Source organism: Dendrobium catenatum, unplaced genomic scaffold, assembly GCF_001605985.2.
Source record: "Dendrobium catenatum unplaced genomic scaffold, ASM160598v2 fragScaff_scaffold_1448, whole genome shotgun sequence".
Lineage (NCBI taxonomy): Eukaryota > Viridiplantae > Streptophyta > Magnoliopsida > Asparagales > Orchidaceae > Dendrobium > Dendrobium catenatum.
Window position 1 is genome coordinate 147,015 of NW_021319910.1, and position 21,218 is coordinate 168,232.

The 21,218-nt window shown below is 36.7% G+C and overlaps 1 protein-coding gene and 1 pseudogene across 1 annotated transcript; one reads left to right on the top strand and one right to left on the bottom strand.

The window, feature by feature from the left end:
• Positions 1-173: 173 nt before the first annotated feature.
• On the bottom strand, positions 174-289 carry LOC114580976 (annotated as a pseudogene).
• Positions 290-6,866: 6,577 nt separating this feature from the next.
• On the top strand, positions 6,867-20,187 carry LOC110107121 (phospholipid-transporting ATPase 1-like). Its single transcript, XM_028700090.1, has 3 exons — positions 6,867-8,514; positions 9,004-9,310; positions 19,737-20,187. The coding sequence occupies exons 1-3, from the start codon at positions 6,960-6,962 to the stop codon at positions 20,185-20,187; spliced, it is 2,313 nt and encodes a 770-aa protein (XP_028555923.1). The 5' UTR covers positions 6,867-6,959.
• The last annotated feature ends 1,031 nt before the right edge of the window (positions 20,188-21,218 follow it).

Below are 21,218 nucleotides of genomic sequence, written 5' to 3' on the forward strand. Positions count from 1 at the left end.
AGGAGGCTTGAAAGTTGGACCGAAAGTCTCTACGCGGTCAATCAACTCATGCACCAATTGTTCATTGGAACTAATACTTTCCATTTGTTCATGTTAAAGAAATAATTTTTTAATCTAATTTATTAACGTGATACATTAATACGTGTGTATGGTATATATTTTATTCAAAAATAAAAAATATGGACCATTCGTGAAATCATGCATGTCATCCTTGCGCGGGGCCAGGGGCTATGCTAATTTTTTCTATTTCATTCCAATTTTATCGGATGTTTTCGAAGAGGCTAAAAATCAAAATATATTATTTAAAATAAAATTATTTTAATACATTTTATTTTTATTTGCTAAAAATTAGATATTTAATGTTTATTTTTTTAATATTAGATTGTTTTAAATAAAGTATGTAAAAATATAATGCATTATTTTTAAATATATCATAATCATGTGTCATGAACAATGGTGAAGCCATAATAAAAAAATTTATTCCCTCAATTTTTTTCATGAGGGCTTGGGATCAACATAAGTAGTTTTTCAATTTTTTTTTTCAATTTATTATTTAAACAAAAAATATTATTTTTTTTTAAACACATTTTATTGCATCATAAAAAGGAGTACATCAAGCAGATAAACAGAACAATTGAAAGGCTACAAAAGGTACAAAGGGATAACAACCCATCAGGCTCAGTATTTGGCAGAGGCTTCCAACTAGTCCGAAGCCAGACACGGGCCATCCAGTTTGGAAAGAGAGCAGTAAAGCACCAAGTAGCCATCCCAATCGAGCAAGAAACGCACCACCAAAGGTTGCCACGAGCCATAGCTATAGAGTAGTGAGCCCAAACCACATCATTGCCCAAAAACTATAAATCACAACCGCAAATTTTAAACGAAGCTCCAGCAAAATGACAACCACCAAAAGTAATGGGTGTTGAAATAAATCATAGTGCTTTACAACCAATGCAGGCCACAGTAACATCCCAAAAGAGAGAAAATCCCAAGAATCAGACGAATTGTAATGCCCCAAGCATCCATAGTGAAAGGATTCGTCGACAGTCTTGATCAATCTCCATTCCTGCTCCCTTGCTCGGACCTGAAATTGTTAACCACATATAATGAGCTTCAAAAAGCCCAGCAGGTCACCAAAGCCTACAACTGAAATCAAAGCACGATACTGGAAACAATATGCATGTCAGTCAATTAAATCCATAACAGTCTATTTCACATGATCAATGAATCTATACAAATACGGAAATCAAATCAGTAGTCAATGCAGCGGTAGAAGAATCAATAAACAGTAGGAAGAACTCCATCAAGCTCGCTCAATACACTTCAAATCTCAGAAGAATCCGTAAACAGTAAAAAATCAGTCGATCAGTCAAATCAATCGTATCAAATCGAATCAATCAAAACAATACTATTTGGTCAATTAAATCGATCGGCATGAAATCATAAACTCAATACAATAAAGCCCAGTCTATACTAGCAATGAATCAATTGCAGCAGTTCAATACAATGTAGAAAGCAATAGTATCAATGAATCAAGAGATGAATCCATAGTATCCATAACCATAGCATCAATGAATCAATTACAGTATCATCCATATCCATACAGTATCTATAACAATAGCAATGCGCAGTGACAGAATATAAATATCAATGAAATCGTACGATAACAGTAAGTCCGTAAATCCGTCAGTAAATCCAAATCAATAAAGCAATAAATCCATCACGAGTCAATGCCGTACACATGCATTTCAATGCAATAGTCTTACTGAACAAGTACAATCACTGGCTATTCGATAATCCATAGTGCTGTTGTAGAACTACTGAAACAACATCAATCAACAACCTGATATTTATCTATTCGATCAAAATCGCACAGAACCCAAAATAACCGGTAGAATCGTTACCGAAAATACTCAAAACGTGTAGAAAAATCATATCAATAACATATCAAAAGTTGTGCGGTGAAAGTTTCGTCAATACAAAATGCGGCGCGTTTATCGGTAACGAAAACACAATTCTGTACACAAAACGACCAAAACTCAACATCTTCGAAAATAGAAATAGGATTCGGAGTCCTTACCGCGAGATAAACAATTTTCCCAACAGCGGCGTCGGACGAAAAGCGCTCCGCGGCCTCCGAAAACCAGCTTTTACTTTGCTTTCCTTCTCTTTCTCTCTCCTCAGATATTTTGTTTTAAAAAAAGATTTTTCTCTCTCATCAAAACGAGCTGATTTCCTTTTAAAACAAACCTGATCGGCCCGGCCGATCGCCATATCGTCCAGGACGATGTGAACAAAATCCAATCATCCAGGACGATATCTCAGAACGATAATTAATTTTCTCAGACGATAAAAACCCTTGCTCATTGACTTTTGCCATGCACTGATCGTCCCAGGACGATCCAAAATCGGCCCGGACGATCCTGGAAGGAAAATCAGACCTTGGAAGGCAAATCAAAGGAACGAGCTCTCACATGAATAACCCAAATCTCCACCACCGCTATGAAACCAACAAGCATAGAGAAGAACCAAAGGCAACCAGAACCAGCAACACATTCACAAAATTATTTCCTATCACGTTTACCCCTCCCAAGAGAGGAAACAAAAACAACAGAACGGTCATTCTATAAAGCAAAATCATCCTCAGGTTCATCATCCTCACTTGCCTCCGAAGAGGAATAGGATAAGCATTCAAGCCAATCTATTTGCATCCTCACACTCTCCCTTGAATTAGCACCCACATGTGAAACCAAAGCCTCAGGTGATATTAGATTAACATGAACCTCAACAAAATGGCTTGATGCTTGAACAGTAGGAGTCACCAGGGAAAGAATTATAGGGACAACAACACGAGCAGAGACATCACCGATAGGGTGAACAAACACAGCCAATGCATCAAAATTTAGGTGAGAGATAGAATAAGCCGAGCCAGAAGACTCCTGGGCAACAACCCGATTCAACGCATAGGAAACAAAATCCTCTCCCTTCGAATGAACAGGCCACGACCAAATGGGTTGAAATAACAGCAGGGGAACGAATGGTACCCAAATTATTAGAATTCAAAACAACATCACAACTCATCGGGTCAGCCAAAACATGAGATGAAGAGACAGTCCCAACCGACAAGACCACAACAGAAACAAGGGGAGGCAACTCAACTAATTGATCCCCAATAGCAACAACATCCACATCACTATTCCCAACAGCACCAACAACAGGACTACAAGCATGATTAACTTAAACTTTATCCTTACTACAAGTAATGGGGTCCGACAATAAAACCAAATCATTAACAGCAGGAGAGTTAACCACATAGACAACACCAAGCTAAGGCACATCAACTACCTCCCCCTGTTCAAAATCCAAAATAGAAAAAGATTGCTTAAAAGGTACAGTAAGAGGGACACCATTTTTAGACTTACATTCCCCCCTAGCATGGTCGATTGACTGACATTGAGCACAAAAAGGGGGGGGGGGCATTTCGACCTTTTGGATATAGTCAAGCTTCTCAAGGCCAATCCATACATTGTCCAGATAATTTTTTTTGATATAAATCTCAACCAAAACTCTCGTAATAGACAACCTAGATCCCAACGAAGTGGCAGAATCTATCCTAAGCGGGTTACCAAAGATCGACCTTAAGGCATGAAGAATCCTTGGGTTAAAGAGATAAGGATGGAAACCAAGAAAAGAGATCCAAATAGAAATAATCAGGCATTCAACAGTGATATCCAAAGGAGTCCATTTCATTAATTGCATATAGCAATTATAAAATTACACTCCATATATTCCGTTTTAGATCTACTCAAGCGAAAACCTTTCGTCTCTAATGTTGACCTACATAATTCAAGTTTACTTTCAACTCCCTCTCTAGTCTTATCAACAAGAAGAATATCATCAGCAAAAAGCATACACCAAGGTACATCCTCTTGCAAATGTCTAGTGAGAACATCCATGACTAAAGCAAAAAGATATGGGCTTAAAGTTGATCCTTGATGTAACCCAACCGAAATAGGGAAATACTTGGTCAAACCACCTTGTGTTTGAATACAAGTAATAGCTCCTGCATACATATCTTTAATGATTTGAATATAAGCATTATTAACTCCTTTCTTTTTAGGAACTATAATTGATATTGACCCATCCCAATAAGAACTGTTTGATACTCTAATACTATGATTTTATATTATGAATGTTACTATGCAATTTTGTTATGTTTATTTGAAATGCATTGTTTCCCAAGATATTTAATTCATATGTGCACTAATCAGAAAATGAAATTATGATTTGGTTGATATGATTGGTGATCAATTATGTTCTATTTATTGATGTTATGTAGTAGAAATATTGAGAATGATATTTTTTGGAGTAAAGATTGTAATAATCTAAAATTTTAAAATAAATTTATTTTAAACATAAGAAAATCTGATAAGGCATGTAGTGTAGCAGTGCCATGAATTACTAATGAGGTAGTGAGTTGTCTATTCTATAGTAACTTTAGGGTAATATGCAATGTAACAACACTAGATCTTATGCACCGCAGTTCTGGGCAGTAAAATAATTTTTTAATATTATTTTTAATATAAATTTCCTTGCCATCCACTATTCCCCCATCCCTCATTTCATTGGCTTGGGAAAAAGGAAATAAAAGAGAAGGGAGAGAGAAGACATAGAAAGCTCTTCGGGGCTTTTTCGTCCATCGGTTATGCTATATAAAGTATTATGATCATTGTAAAAGACCTCTACTCTACTTTTACTTTCAATAATTTTGAGTTTAGTATATTCTTTCTCTTGAATTTAGAAAAAATGGTAATATTTGTGGTTTTAATGAAAATTCATTGTGTAACTTTTTATATGCAATTGAAATCATTATTTTGAATATTTTGACTTGTTTATATAGAAATTTTATTTGCTAGTTTTATTTGTATGTTATTTTATTTGAAATGAGTTGGATTGATAGGGTGTAAAAATGATCATGAGTAAATATACTAAATTTGGATATAAGATACATGATATGCATATGGTTATTCTTTTGGCATGACATATATTTTGGCATAATATTTGCATATTTATGAGCACAATGTATATATATACTTTTTAAAAAATTTATATGTGAATGAATGCATTTTTTATGTTTATGAATGGATTTTTTTTAATACAAATATTGTGAATGACTATATGCATGTGCTTGAGTAATAACTGATCGCTAGTACTTTAAAAAAATGAAATATTAATATGTGTGAAAAATAATGAAAAGATTGATTTTATTGACATTTGATGGAGAATGGTTGACATGTATATGATGGTGGATCAACAGACTTTCATTTAATAATATGATTTAGTGTTATACTCTACTGATTCATATGATACTGATTTGGAGTTATAAAGAATTATTACTATGCCGACAGACAAATGAGTGATGTCTCTGTTTATTGAGCCAATAGTTATTGACTACGGATTACTAATACTTGAAAATATCGATTAAGTCAGTACATCTTACAAGATTAATATGATTACTAAAATGAATATTATTGATTCATTATTATTATACAGCTTTACTATTCATTTTTTACTAATTTATTATCATTGTATGAATTTACTATTACTGGTGTGAGTTTACTAATACTGATATTATCACTAATAATGATATTTATGCTACTACTAGTATATTGATACTATTATTACTAGAGTTATTGATTTAATGTATTATTTACTAATTGATTGATTATGTGACTTCCTTAGCATCTGAATATCATACTGCACTGATATTGATATAAAATATGATTATTATTATTAGCTTATTGTATTGATATTAATCCTCCTGATTTACTGCATTGACATGATTTATGGTAGTCTTTTATCGATACTTTAATTTTACTGATCTATACAATTCATTTATTTATGGCGGTCACTAACTGATAGTACTTGATACAACAATAATTTTATAGTTTCGACACTTATACTAATTCATTGGTTTTTATAATGTACTATTTTTAGTATTTTTCATATTGTATTATTTTACTTTTTATCGCCTATACTGCTATTGTGTGTTAGTTTTATTATTTCTGTACTGATTCATGATTATATGACTAATACTGGTATTGATTGGCGACATGCATACAACTTCTTTTATAGTGCTTTGAATTCAGTTATAGGATTTTAATAACCTTCTACTATGTTTAGTTTATTACATGTAGTTTAAATAATTTCACGTCAGGGCAAGGAAGCAAGAGTGTGAGATTGATCAGGATTTCTAATTGGATTCTTTTTATTTTTATTTTAGTTATTTTTTTGTACTCATGAATAAAAGGATGTGTTGTAATTTTATAATTATCGAGTATTGTATATGATTTTGGAGAAATGAATAGAGATGCATATGGATGTTTTGATCAATAAAATTTGCTTTTGGTGATATTTGATTTCATTACTAATAAATGAAATTAAATAGCTCTGATTGTAGTATATTAAAAGATAAAAAAATGAATTCTTTCAAATTAGATTCATTAGCATCACATGAAGAATTTGACCTCTTTTACTTTTTTTTTTTTTCAATTTAGTATCATAAAGATAGAATTGTTTAAAACATACCAATAATGCATTTTTAAAAATAGTTAAAATAATTATATTTTCATACATATACATATATATATATATATATATATATATATATATATTTAAAATAGTTGCACCAATTATAATATATAATACTAGAAATTCCTAAAGAAATAACAAATCAAAGTACTTCTCTTATTCAAAGAGCAGTAGACCTTCCGCCATCCATATGTTTTTCCTCTCGTCTTCCCTCGCCAATTCAAAAGACTGTAATAAGCTCTTCTTCTAAACTTCTGCAACACCAAATCTCTCTCTCTCTTTCTCTCTCCCACTCTCTCTCTCTAGTTCCTTGTTAACAATGCTTTCATAATTAATTACCTCCTCTTCCTCAACTCTTCCCTCCCTCTATGGCTCCCGAACAACCTCTCCTCATCTCCTCCCCGCGCTCTTCTGATCAGCCCTACGACTTCTCCACCATAAACGTAACAGCTCCCGCCACCGAGCCCCCTCCCACCTTCTCTTCCTCTTCCTCCTCCCTGCACAACCCCAGCCGTCTACTCCCCACCACCGAAAACCAATCAAAACCTCATCTTCCACCTCTTCCCCGTCGATACAGCTCGCGCCGCTCCTTCAATTCCTCCCAAAAACTATCCGAACTCAACGAATCAAACGCCCGCTTCGTTTACATCAACGACCCAACACGCAGCAATTCCCCTCACCAACACCCCTCTAACTCAATCCACACCACTAAATACTCACCCCTCACCTTCCTCCCCAAAAACCTCTTCGAACAATTCCACCGCATAGCCTACATCTACTTCTTCATCCTCATCTGCATCAACCAAATCCCCCAACTTGGCGTCCTCAGCCCTGCCGCCTCCATCCTTCCCCTCGCCTTTGTCCTCTCCGTCACCGCCCTCAAAGACGCTTATGAAGACTACCGCCGCCGCCTCTCCGACCGCTCCGAAAACTCGCGCCTTGCTTCTATCTTCTCTCCCACTTCCTCCTCCTTCGAATACAAACCGTGGAACCAAATCCGCGTCGGCGAGCTCGTACGCGTCGCAGACGGAGACCCCCACATTCCCTGCGACCTCGTCCTCCTCTGCACCAGCGATCCCACGGGGGTCGCCTACGTCCAGACCATTAATCTCGACGGCGAGTCAAATCTCAAGACCCGTTACGCCAAGCAAGAGACTCTAGATAAGCCGCCGGAGACCCTCTCTGGCTCAGTAATCTGCTGCGAGAAGCCCAACCGCAACATCTACGGCTTCCACGCCAACCTCAACGACTCCATTTCTCTCGGCCCCTCCAACGTTGTTCTCCGTGGCTGCGAGTTAAAGAACACAGCTTGGGTCGTTGGCGTCGCTGTCTACACCGGAAAGGAGACCAAAGTTATGTTAAACAGTTCCAGTGCGCCATCAAAGCGGAGTAGACTTGAGACGCATATGAACAGGGAAACCGTTCTTCTTGCCGTCGGACTGTTCGCGCTTTGCGCAATCACGACGGTGCTCGGTGGCGCATGGCTCGGGAGGCATAAGGGGGAGCTTGATGTGCTGCCGTATTATAGAAAGAGGGATTTTTCAGGGAAATACGTGGGGAAGTACGAGTATTATGGGATCGGGTGGGAGATAGTGTTTACCTTTTTTATGGCGGTGATTCTGTTTCAGGTTTTGATTCCGATTGCTCTATACATTTCGATGGAGTTGGTGAGATTGGGGCAGGCGTTTTTTATGATACAGGATGATAATATGTTCGATAAGGAGAGAGGGAAGAGGTTTCAGTGTCGGGCTCTGAATATAAATGAGGATTTGGGGCAGATTAGGTATGTTTTTTCGGACAAAACAGGGACTTTGACGGAGAACAAGATGGATTTCCGTTGTGCTAGCGTCGGAGGAAGGGACTACAGCGGCGGCGCCGGCGTCGGCGAAGAAGAAGAAGAAGGAGATGGCGTCTCTGTTATTGGTAAGATATCTATTATTTTCGGACTAAGATTATGTGATCGAGCAAAATGTGCCATCAATTAACAACCTACAAATTTCTTTAATAAAATATTAATCAGTCAATAATTTTGGTCTATTAGAGAACATAAATCTACTTGTACTTTGATTTTTTTTTAATTTATTTATATTGTTCTAACGCAGGATTATTTATTAAGAAATTTAATATATGTGCCAATTTTTTATTGATAACTGCCACTAAGAACTTAATTTATTAATAGAAAAAATAGTCACAATTTTTGGATCAAAAGTAATGCTATAAATATTTAAGTTTCAATATAATTTAAATAAAATAAATGAGACAAAAAATATTTAACTGCATTTCTTTAATAATCTATTATTAAAATTACGGATGCAAGTGAGTCAAATTTTTCGCTAACGAGCTGGTTCATTAATCCAATGACCAACATGTAAATGAATCTAGTTGTTTGTGTTTTTATTTTCCTGTGAGCAGTGGAGGGGAAGCTGTGCAAGCCAAAGATGAAGGTGAAGACTGATCCTAAGCTAGTCGATGTGTTGAGGAACGGGAAAGGGACAGAGGAGGGAGATAGAGCTCAAAAATTCTTCTTGGCTTTGGCCACATGCAATACCATTGTGCCCATTTTTGCAGAGACGAGTGATACAACAGAGAAGCTAATAGACTACCAGGGCGAGTCGCCGGACGAGCAGGCGCTACTCTACGCAGCCGCTGCATACGGGTTCGTGCTGGTTGAGCGCACCTCCGGCCACATTGTCGTCGACGTCTCCGGCCAAAGACAAAGGTGCGTACGTACTCTTCCATCTCTTTTATATTTGAAATTTAACTGTATTTCTTCCTTTTATCTATGCTTGCTAGCTTGCCATGAATTTTATTTCTTTATAAATTATAATGAAAACATTTGAAAAAAAATGTAAAGGCATTTATATAAGATATACAAAACATCATATAGTATACTATATAAGATATCAATTTTGACAAAAAAGTCGTCATAAGCCGATTATTTTGTTGTCGCCGACCACCCCCAACCACCATTGCCTTCCCTCGAGAGTCAGCCTCCTTCCAACCACTATCGCCCACCTCCCCTCAATTGCAGAACTTAGGCATCCACCATCGACCTTCATCATTGAGACATTGACTGTCATCCACAAACATCTATCATTAATTGTCCGTCATAATTATTATTTTACTTTATATTATATTTATTTTATTTTAAATAAAACAAAAAAAATCTTCTATATTTTTTCACACTCATTTAAATAACTTTAATATTATAATTTTTTTTTGTGCTATGGTTGTTTTACCTGCATTTATTTTTTTGATCAAACAAAAAAAAACCCGTTATCAGAATAGAAATGTATTAAATAGCGGTCAAAGGGACGGCGCCATCTTGAGAAATCTTGACTGGCGATTATGTTTACGAACAATAGAAATACACACGTGCGGGACTTAACGCAGTTAGCTTGAGAATTCCAAATCCTTCGTGCTATTCATGTTTCTAATTCGGTGTTGTGCTATCCCTCCGTTTCTAGATAGAAAATTTTCTATTCGCTTTTGTCCACATAGGAAAACTTAGATCCTGAGAATTCCTCAAATGTACCAAAGAGACAAGAACTTCATCTTCCACACGAAATCTGCCGATGGCAATTACCATCAGATGTCCCGTCGCAGGTCAGCGAGCCGCCGTGAAGAAGAAAGCAGAGGCATTTCGGTTCTCGTTGCAAACCTGCTTCGGCCTCCAGATTTCTTTTTTTTTTTTTGGGACATTTAGGCCATTTAAGGCAAACTCACACACACAACGCATTCACATGGACTCGAACCTTGGACCTCTTAGTTGGAAGCCTAAGCTCTCAACCAATAGGCCAAGGGGAGTTGTGTGCTGACCTCCAGGTTTCTTGAATGAGAAAGCAAAGGCGCTTGAGCGTTTCAGTTCCCCAGTCGTGTGAAGCCTAGCCTCGTTCGTTTGGTTCGGTCTGTCCGCGTGAAAGGAGACAAAGTAAGCGGCGGAAATTGTAGAACCTAAAATTTGCTTTTAATTGTAATTAAATAATCATGGATGAATTTAATTAAGCATTAATTATAAAGTCAATGGGGGCTATGCCCCAAGGCCCCCATGATAAATCGGCCCCTATTTGGGGAACTTTTATTTGGTCTGGTGAACGTACGCAACTTTACGTTCGGCCGCCAGTAGAATCGCGCCACGTGTTTTCATTATTTATCGCGCGCCCGACCCGGAATGAACCCAAGATTGCTCGGTATTGCTAGGTATTGGTCGATTTTGCTCGGCAATAATCAATACCGAGCAATACCAAACAAATACCGAGTTGTACCGAGTTTTGTAAAAAAAAAAAAAACTCGGTACAACTCGGTATTTGCATGATATTGGTCTTCACAGAGTGTTATTTCTCATTTTTGCAAAGAAATACCTAGCAAATACCGAGATGCAGAGGAACATTCGGTCGTAGGCAAAATGCCGCCTATACCGAGGCGTACCGAGTTTTTCCAAAAAACTCGGTACACCTTGGTATAGGCGGCATTTTGCCTACGACCGAATGTTCCTATGCATCTTTACACCGGACCAAATAAAAGTTCCTATTTGGGACAATTTTTTTTATTGCTCTTAATTTTAATTTTTATATTTCAAAATTATTTTAAATAGTAAAAAATTCTTCCTAAACAAAGCCTGAATTTATTCATTCCAACGGCCACATAAATCAGCGACGTTGCATGATTAATGCTGAAAATATGAGCATTCAGGTGTAGTTGGCTGCCTACTTTGAATCTTTTCCCGATTTATCACTTGACGGATAGAAAGTGGGATTTTTTTGCTAATTGCTTGCATTTAAGGTCCTCCAACATTTTAAAATTGCAGATTTACCATACAGTAAAAGGAACTCAGATTTTGAATTATATATCACTAGAGCTTGTTCATATTAATTTCCTAGAAGCTAATTTGAAGTGAAGGCGTTGATGTTGATTGTGGCGATGCATAATGGTGGTTGACATACCTGGAGGAGATTTTGGAGCAATTTATGCAAGAGGTCTTTATCCTCACTCTCCTATTATGTCGATGTAGGCGCAGACTAACTTACACTAATTTTCTTTCTCATTCTCTGAAGCTCATCCAGTGTTGAATGTGCATGTCAACTTGTGATTTTCGGACATGTTATAGCGCTGCTGTTAAGTTAGCCGCATGTTGATCATACAAACTCTCCTTGCTGTCTGCAGAGAAACTGGAGGCACAAGAGATCGATCCCTCATATGCATAGGCATGCCATCATAATCCAAAAATGTGTGCATTTTGCATTTCACCGACTACATGCGACCAAGTGCGGTAATTAGAAATATCAGCTGAACGCATAGAGGATCCTTCACCACCTGTAGACTGGCTCTCTCGAAGCCATGTATACACATCCTATAAAACGAAACATAAAATAAATCATTGTTTAATCGTCACTTATAATATTCTCTAAGTATTGTAGCATTATATATTTACATAGGCCCACCTCGCTTACTTATCCACCCATTACTGGTCTTCCTAGGGATTGTGTGTGTGACTGTTTAACTCAATAGCATGGTCTGGCAACCAATAGAAATCTCATTATATATAACAAATTAGAATAAAAATTATTATTTATCAACATAATAAAAGATGGATAAATGTTATGAATATTGTAACTTACTAACCCAAAACTCCCTAAATCACATGTTTCTCACCTCCTTCAAAATTTTCTTCTAGGAAACATATAGAGCATCAAACCTATTCCATATGATATCATATATCTTGTGTGTGTGGGCTGCTTTGATGGATAAAACCTACAAAAAATATTTCGTTAAAAATATTACTTCTCAAATATCTAAGTAAGATAAAACATTCATTACATATGTGTCACCCTTGGGTTGAACCAATATGCATCCATCAGTGGTCCGTGCTGCTTTAGTCTACGTGAAAGATCCAAGTGCAAAGGGCTCAGGGGGTGGTGAATAATAAAATGGAGGAACATATGGTGAATAGGGATAAATAGAAGGAATGACAATTTTAAGTCATTGATTAAAAGTTGAAAGAACATATATATCTTTGCTTTTGGTTTATATAGGACCTGAATGATAATTTTCAAAAGTATGTAAGGTGTAGTCATACACAACTCTAGATAATGATTGTAAAGTGTGAGGATCACAGGCTAATATGAGTAAGGTGAGGTGGATTGGCTAAATGGAGTAAAACCATTTACACATAAACTAATCTTATATTTCTTGGTTCTGCGATGAATATATGATGTGTATGTATGGTCTAATTGTTTTTAGACTTCTTCTTCTGACGAATGTGTCAGAACACCTACTTGGAAGATGTGTTTGTTATGCCATCTCATATGTATAGTATAGCTCATATATGCATATAAATGTTACAATATGAGAATGATTGGTAAGTAAAATAATCAACTAATTGGCACATCCTTCATTTTTTTTAGAATTTGGTTTAAACATTGACGTGATATAATGATAACATGCAATATCTAACAAATTATCGTCGTAGTATAACATGCATCTGTTAACAGAATAATTTATTTTTATAATTGTTAAACTAATATTTTAGTCTAGTATAAATCTATTGAAATTATATTATCTGTAGGGTTGCTCTCCATAACTAAGTTAATGAATTGATTAACGCATTCTCTAAGTACATTGTATTATGTCGTTATACTCAATATCTTCACAATAATGTATAACTTTGACCGACTAGTATACACATTCCAAATTGGTTGTTCCACGACATTTAATAAATCATAAAAATTTTGTGCATCTTTATTCAAGGACTCTTCTGTATATTATTGAAATTGTGGCCTAGTTACATCATAAACCAAATCCTCGAATGTCATAATTATGTCTTCCTCAACTATGTTAGAACTTTTAAACTGGTGAGAGTTGAAATGAGGCTCATACTCATCATGTGAAGTCCAATACCAATATTTTGGCATGAATTCTCTGCAATATATATCAACAATAATCTCCTATGGTGTAAGGTAGGCTTTATTTTTGTGTTTGAAATATGGATAATAAAATCCTCCCTTTGATATAAAAGAAGGTAATTGACAGCCTACCTTAATGAAAAAATTCATCCCGTTCAAGAATTCATCTATTAACAACATGCGTCTAGGAAATAGTCTATTATGCGTCCAACTTAATTCTATGATTTTGAATATCCATAACACACTTGAGCTATAAATTCTTACAACCAAATAATGAGATATGTATCAATTTAATGTTATTTATGTATAATTATCATCATAAAAAAATTAATAATGTGTGAAAAAACTATCTAAGGTGACTCTCTCTAATCTTTTATTCCACTGGAGCTACTCCAACCTTTTGATGTATATGCTAATTTTGTATCCTATTTCTAAGAGTAAAGCCACTCATCCACTTGAGTATCCTCATCTATGCAACACTTAACTTAATATTATGCTTTTTTTCTAATGGAAAACATTTTGTACGATAAGGCATTGCACGTCTCACCACCATCTTATAGATATTTTGCTTAAGTTTGAGTGGGACTTTTCTATCACACAACAAGCCCAATGCATTCCTCAACTCCGACCATCCTACCATCCCCATGTATTTCACCATCACTCTAAACAATAGACCTAAGATATCTAAAGTGTGTACTCTTATTATGACTTAATCGCCCAAAGTCACAATCCCTCCACTAGATCAGTTACTATTAAAATTACACTACATATATTAAGTTTTAGATTTACTCAAATGAAAACCCTTAGACTCTAAGATTGACCTCCATAACACAAGTATACATTCAACTCCCTCTTTAGTCTTATCAACAAGAAGAATATCATCAGTAAAAAAGCATACCTTTGTAACAACCAAGCTCGACTGATTTAATACTTAGGGAGTTCGTCAGATTTTTGAGATTTGGACGAAGAAGCATGTAAAAGAAAGAAAAATGAATACATTTGCAATGACCAAGCTCCTATCGAACGGAGGGGAATGAGGTTTGACTTCGAATGTGACAGAAGAATGACTAGGAGGTGTGACTTCGGATGCAACCTTGGATACGACCCAGAAGAACGACACGGAGGTGTGACTTCGGATGCGACACACATGAACGTCGTCGAAGGAGGCGAAGAAGTAATTTAGCGACTCGTTAAAAACAAGCTCTACAAGTCGAATAGCAACAAACAGCTAGAGGAGATGAAACCCTAGCAAGTGGCGGCTGAGGCGAAGATGAACAACGATGTTGATGTGGAGAAGGAAGAAAGCGCAAAGGACAGGACAAACAAGTAAATGAAACGAAATGTAGAAATAATTGATTTGATAAGATAGTTTGCGGCGAAGTAGCGTCAATTTGCATTTGCGACAGAAATATCTACTGCAAATCGACTTCAAAATTTCCGTCGATATTTTCTACAAACAATATTCCGCCATAAAGTCCACTGCAAAGCCGCCACAAACAATTGACTTTCTTCTAATGAATTTATTTATTTATTTAGAGTAAATTGAGCATTACTTCTTGAGTTAACTCATTATATTTTATTATATGAGATTATAGTTGCAAAAATATTATACAGAAGTATCGATAATTTTATTTCTCAAATAAGCTTATTTTTTATATTTGGAGTTATGGATTCATTTAATTATTGACCCCTCATGTACAATTTTTATTTATAGCTAAATAAGAATTTAAAGACAATGGAAAATAAAATAATATAATGTAAATCTTTGAGAAGTTTAATAAACGATTTGCTTGTTTCGTTAATTTTTTTAATTTTGTTCTTTTGCTTTTTGTTTCTGTGAGGTAGACGAGAACATGCCAAATTATTTATTATATTGGATGGATGACGAAGTTTAAAAAAATATATTAAATATAAATTAAAAACCATTGCTAATTAAGATTAGCGGAAAATTTGCTTAAAACTGCTGGACAGTAAAAATGACAGATAAGTGAGGTGTTGGTCTGTGTGGAATCTGATCGAATCGATCAATCGAATTATCATTTTACCTTTGATCTTAAGTCAATTTTTCATGCATGTTGGGCGCAACGGTGCGGGGTTCCTTCCCCTGCTTGGATTTGGGTACTTTGCACATAAGATTTTCTTTCCAGACAACGTCCCGACACTATATAACCGAGTGCCTCAGTGTTCTATTACCGAGCGCCCCGATGTTGCAAAATTTGCCAAGAGAAATGATAGATAGCAAAGCACCACAACGCTCTAGATTTGGCCCCACAATGTTGTATAAGTGTTGCAATGTTGCGGGTTTAAGTGCCACAACGCTTCAAGGTGGACTACATAGTTTTCTTTCTCGTTTTTCTCTAGGGTGATATCCCTTTGTGTTATTTACTTGTTTTTTTCGTGTTTTGTGAAAGAGAATGTTGCAAGCACGGGCGGAACCCCCTTTTGCTCAAGGGGGGCAATTGCCACCCCTAAAAAAATTATTATATAATTATTTAGGTAATTTATTCCCCTCAATCTATTTATTAATCTTTATTACAAAGGTTTTTAGACAATTCCCCCACAACAAAAAAAGTTTTAAAATACTATGGTCATCAGACAATTACCTCCAGCAAATAATAACAAAAATTCATCATTTTATTTATTAATTTGAATTCCAAAAATATCCTTACAACCAAAATTTATTTCTTCATAAAACGTCCCGGAGCTACGTACCCGAGTGCCTTGGCGTTGTGTTCCAGAGCACCCCAGCGCTGAACGATAGAGAGGAGAGCACCGCAGCGGCCTAAATATGATATAGAAAATTTATTGTGTAAACGCTGAACGTCGTTAGGAGACCAACCAGAATGCGCCACATCACCCTAAGCTTGGTACCGTGGCTCGATACCGCTTAGTACCATGGCTCGGTACCGTGCGGTGCATTTTTGTTGGTCTTCGGACGACGTTCTGCGTCCGGTCCTCCGCATAGAATAATTTTCTTAGATATGAATATGCAACGGTGCAAAATAGAGGCTTGAGCGCCACAATGCTGTGATAATGATTGAACGGTTTCTTTCTTGTTTTACTGAAGGGTTGTATTTCTTGGGGTAATTTTAATTGTCTTTCTCTTGTATTTTGAGTAGTTAGACATTAAGAATTATACATGAGATAAGGGAAGCATGGAGAGAGAGAATAGCGATCTATGATTATTTTTTCTAATTTTCAGTGTGAATTTTCTCCTGAACCCCTAACAATTGCGGTGTTTTAACTTTTTTTTTTCATATTGACTTTTACCAAGAAAAAAAAAGGTCGGCACAAATGTTAGACCGTAGCTTCTTGGTCCAGTTGAACCGGGATAATTGTGCGTCTGCCCCATTAGAAGAATCCAGAACGTGGTTGTCGATCCATCGTGCCATCGTGGTGACCGCGCCTCAGTCTTTGAGTTGGTCAAACATTATTTTAGGAAGGAAACAAAAAGCGAGAGCAAAAATAGCAAGACCGTTGGAGGTAATGGACAGGCGGTGCGTGGTTGAATGTTGACCGCATCAGACCGCACTTCTTGCTTCGATCGATATGAACCCGGTTTAGTTGGAAGGCCCGCCGAGCCAAGTATTTATTCCAAAACGGTTAGGTTATATTGTATATATAAATTTAGAATGTGCGAGAATGCGTCACATTAGCGGTACCGAACCGCAATATCAAGCAGTACCGAGCCGCAATACTGAGCACATGGGTGACATGGTGCATTCTGATTGGTCTCTGGACGGCGTTCGGCATCCGCACAGAATCATTTTTCAGAATTAGGGAAATTATTTGGTGCAGAGGCCGGACACAGAGCGTCATCTAGAGGCTTACCAGAATGTGCCACATCAGCAGTACCGAGCCGCGATCGCGGAGCGGCAACAGCGCGCGCATCGAGCGAGCGCGGGCGGAGCGGGCGCTGCGCAGATGCGACCGCGCGAGCGCGGACGCGATCGGGTGCGAGCTCGAAAGCGGGCTGGCTCGGACTCGGACTTCATGTTTCGGGTCAAATGGGTTGACCCGGCAACCTGTCGGGTCAACCCGAACCCGATCCATTTTGAAATCGGGTCGGGTCCAACCCGATTTTTTCGGGTCGGGTCTGGGTCGGATTTTTGACTTTTCGTGTCCTGTCAAATATTGACACCCCTAATCTTATTACTTAATTATTGGTTGGGATTTTTAATAAAGCTTCTCAAATCACCATCCAAATCAGGACAAATAAAAAATAATTTTGACTTCTCACACTCATGGGAGTTCATCTAGATTAACGGGTCGAATTTTAGTTTAATTTAAAATTTATCTATTTATTACACGAGTCAAGATATTTGATCAGGATCCTGCTTGAAATGAACCTGCCTATGATGAACCTGACTCGTTTATTATATAGAATATATTATTTTTAGATCAACATGACTCATTTGACCAGACAATTTCTCATTTAACCCAAACTCATCATATTTGTTATTAACCCAAATGATAAGACCACAATTTGGAGTCAATTCAGCATTTCGAGCAATTCGATCCAAACCTGATTTTTAATCGGTTCAGTCATTCACAATCCTAAATACCATTCCATTGAAATTGTTGGATATTGATCTAGATTTCAGTTAGTTTCCCTTTTGTACTTTCTTCAATTTTCTTGTATGACTTATATTGTCATTGGTATAGTCATTGTTGTCTATAAATAAGAGCAATAGAATGTAATAAGAAGCATGATTAAACAATAAAAATTCTAATTTTTGTTCTCTCGCTCAGTCCCTCTCCCCTTCTGCCGCTCTCTCTCCCAAGAAGCTCAAAAAGAAGAATTTCTTCCTCGTTCAAGATCCTAAGGGCATCTCCAACTGAAACTCTCATTTTTCACTGCAAAATGCAGTAAAATCAAAAAGTGCCGTGATTCATCTCCAGTGGAACGTCATTTTGCCCCGAAATCAACGTCGTTTCTTTCGCGCCTTTCTCAGACTGAGTTCGGTAGAGAGAAAGAAATTGCGAAAGTACGTGAACAGTGCGACGCCAATATTGGCGTCACACTGTCATCAGCGACTGAATGCCGGCAAAAATGGAGTTCAGTTGCGACATCTGAGGCTCTCCATTTGTCTATTTGCCGAACGGCTGGAGAAGCTCTAACAAAAATAATTTTGGTTGGAGAAAGTGTTTTTACTTCATTTGGCATTTGTCATTTTCTTTCATAGTTATTTTTTCTTCAAATTTCCTATACCTTATCAAGGATTGATTTAGCGTAATGTATGTATTTTATTTTGTCTTATTTTTTGACTGATATATTTGCAATTGCCTGTTTGCATCTTTTATAGTATAACTGGATAGAATATTTTAATTATAAGGATGCTGTAATTACCAATGCATCCCATCTGTGATGGTTTGCATATCGACACCTGGAATTGAATCAAATTACATGGCTTAATATAGATTGCACGTATGAGCCAAAAGTGACATCAAACATAATTTTGCCGTCTAATGCAAGGTTTAAGGGGTGACTGCAATATTTTATAAATTATTTTGTAAATAATAATTTTAATTACAAAGAATAGATTTCTATTATATAGATTTTGAAAAGAAGTGAGAAAGAGACAAAATAATAATAATCAAATGAAATTGTAATTGCTATTTGAAAAAACAAAGCAGTGAAATAGTTATTTGAAATAGGTCCTTAAAAATGATTTGAGCATAATTTATAATTTAAAATATTTTTCTCAGAATTAAATTTTGAGATTATTCTTATTGGCTTTTAGATAGTCATATTTGATATATCATCAAAAATTTATCTTGATCGGGCACGAATATCGATGCAAAATTGAGTTGAAAACTTCCAAAATTAAATCGGAGACCATCTGAATTCTGATTTCAGCAAATTTATAGTTGAACTAAGTGTCTCGGAAACACAAACCCAACGACACCAAAATCGACCCAATCCAAGCCCAAATGAGTCCAAATCAAATACTTGAAGCACTTTTGGAAGGATAAAACCATAATTTGGGTTACCAAACAATCTTCAATCATGACATGCTTATAATCGAATCAAGCGGATCGACGAGACGAATCCAACGAGCCCAAGATCATCAAATTCTGATATCATTAAGATAGTCAAATATCAATTGAATGGTGCATGATTGTAGGAATCAAGATCGGTCGTCATCCGAATCACTCCCAATTTACCCTTGATCATCAACTTATTTACAAGTTATGTCACTCAAGAATTCTATAAATTGAACCTCATTTTCTCTTGAAAAGGGGGGAGAAGCGAAGAGAGAAGTTGGAAGAGAAGGAAGAAAGCTCCAGCCACCTAGCTCCTCCTCAACCACCGCCGGGATCTGCTGCACCACCGCCGGACCACCAAGGGACGTCGAGGTTCTGCTGCATCACCGTCGGAGTTCTTCCGCACCACCGCTGGACCACCAAGGGACGTAAAGGTTCTGCCGCACCACCGTCGGAATTCTACCGCACCACCGTCAAACCACCAAGGGATGTTGGGATTTTGCCGCACCATCGCCGGACCACCAACGAATGCCGGGGTTCTGACGCACCACCGTCGAACCACCAAGGGACGTCGGAGTTGTATCAAACCACCATCAGACCATTAAAGGACATTAAAGTGCTACCCGAAGCTGGAGTACCCCCTGACTCTGAAGTGTCATTGCCGGACCACCGCCTGACACCAAAGTGCTGCTGGACCACCACCTGACGTCGAAGTGACACTGGACTTTTGCGAAACTTTCAGTTTACATTTGTAATCTTGTCATCTTCATGGACGAGTCAGACTATTGTATTTTACTCAAATTCTAGTGGAATCATTTTTAACTGGGCTAGGCCCCGTGGTTTTTTCCCTTTCATGGATTTTCCACGTAAAAAATATTGTGTTCTGTGCGTGAGCTGGATATTCGTGCAACGCTAAGACGTAGAATTATAACTCTATCGCTGTGTATGTTATAGTCTGCAGCAATATTAATAGAGAGAGTATAAGGATTCATTTGGGATAGTTTTATTACTGTTTTGTTTTTTAGAATACAATCACAATTTTTGTTTTGCCATTACTTTTTCATTGCTTTTAAAATGTTTTGTTAGTGGACATCAAACGTTTGTCAAGCTAGGAAAGATTACGAGAACATCGAGATGGTCATCTATTCTTAATGAATTTTCCAGATATGAAAAAGTTTGTATGATTTTGAAGTTCAACTTTAGATACGGAATAAAATTAAGATTTAATTATAGATTTTGAAAAGAACAACTTAATGTTTATTTGAAATTATATAATTGATATGTCACCAAAAAATGTCTTGATATAACACAAATATCAAGGGATATCTTAGTTAACTACTTCCAAAATTAAATTCGGGATCAACCAAATACCAATTTCAGCAAACTTACAATTAAAGTAAACATCTCAGTATGATGAACCTAACAAAATCGATCTAGGCTCAAATAAAGGATTAAAGTATATTGGAAAGTTTTAGATCATTAATTGGATGATAAAATGATATTCAAATATAACACGTTTATGATCGGATCGAGCTGCTTGATGAGACGAATCCAACGAGCCCATCTCTTAAATCTCACTTCATTGCATTACTTAAATGATGAACAAACCTGAAACCCACCATGATCGAGGGGATCAATATGGATCATTCAATTGACCACTATGAATTTATCCTGGATCTTCTCCATAATTACAAGGCATGTCACTCTCAAGATTTACCCTAGAGACTTAAGAGTATT

What these genes read in the sequence shown, in the direction of transcription:
- LOC110107121 (XM_028700090.1), top strand. Translation starts at nt 6,960, where the DNA reads ATGGCTCCCGAACAACCTCTCCTCATCTCCTCCCCGCGCTCTTCTGAT. An exon ending in AGATGGCGTCTCTGTTATTG is followed by an intron (nt 8,515 to 9,003) that starts GTAAGATATCTA and finishes TCCTGTGAGCAG; the next exon opens with TGGAGGGGAAGCTGTGCAAG. An exon ending in GTCTCCGGCCAAAGACAAAG is followed by an intron (nt 9,311 to 19,736) that starts GTGCGTACGTAC and finishes TCTCTTGAAAAG; the next exon opens with GGGGGAGAAGCGAAGAGAGA.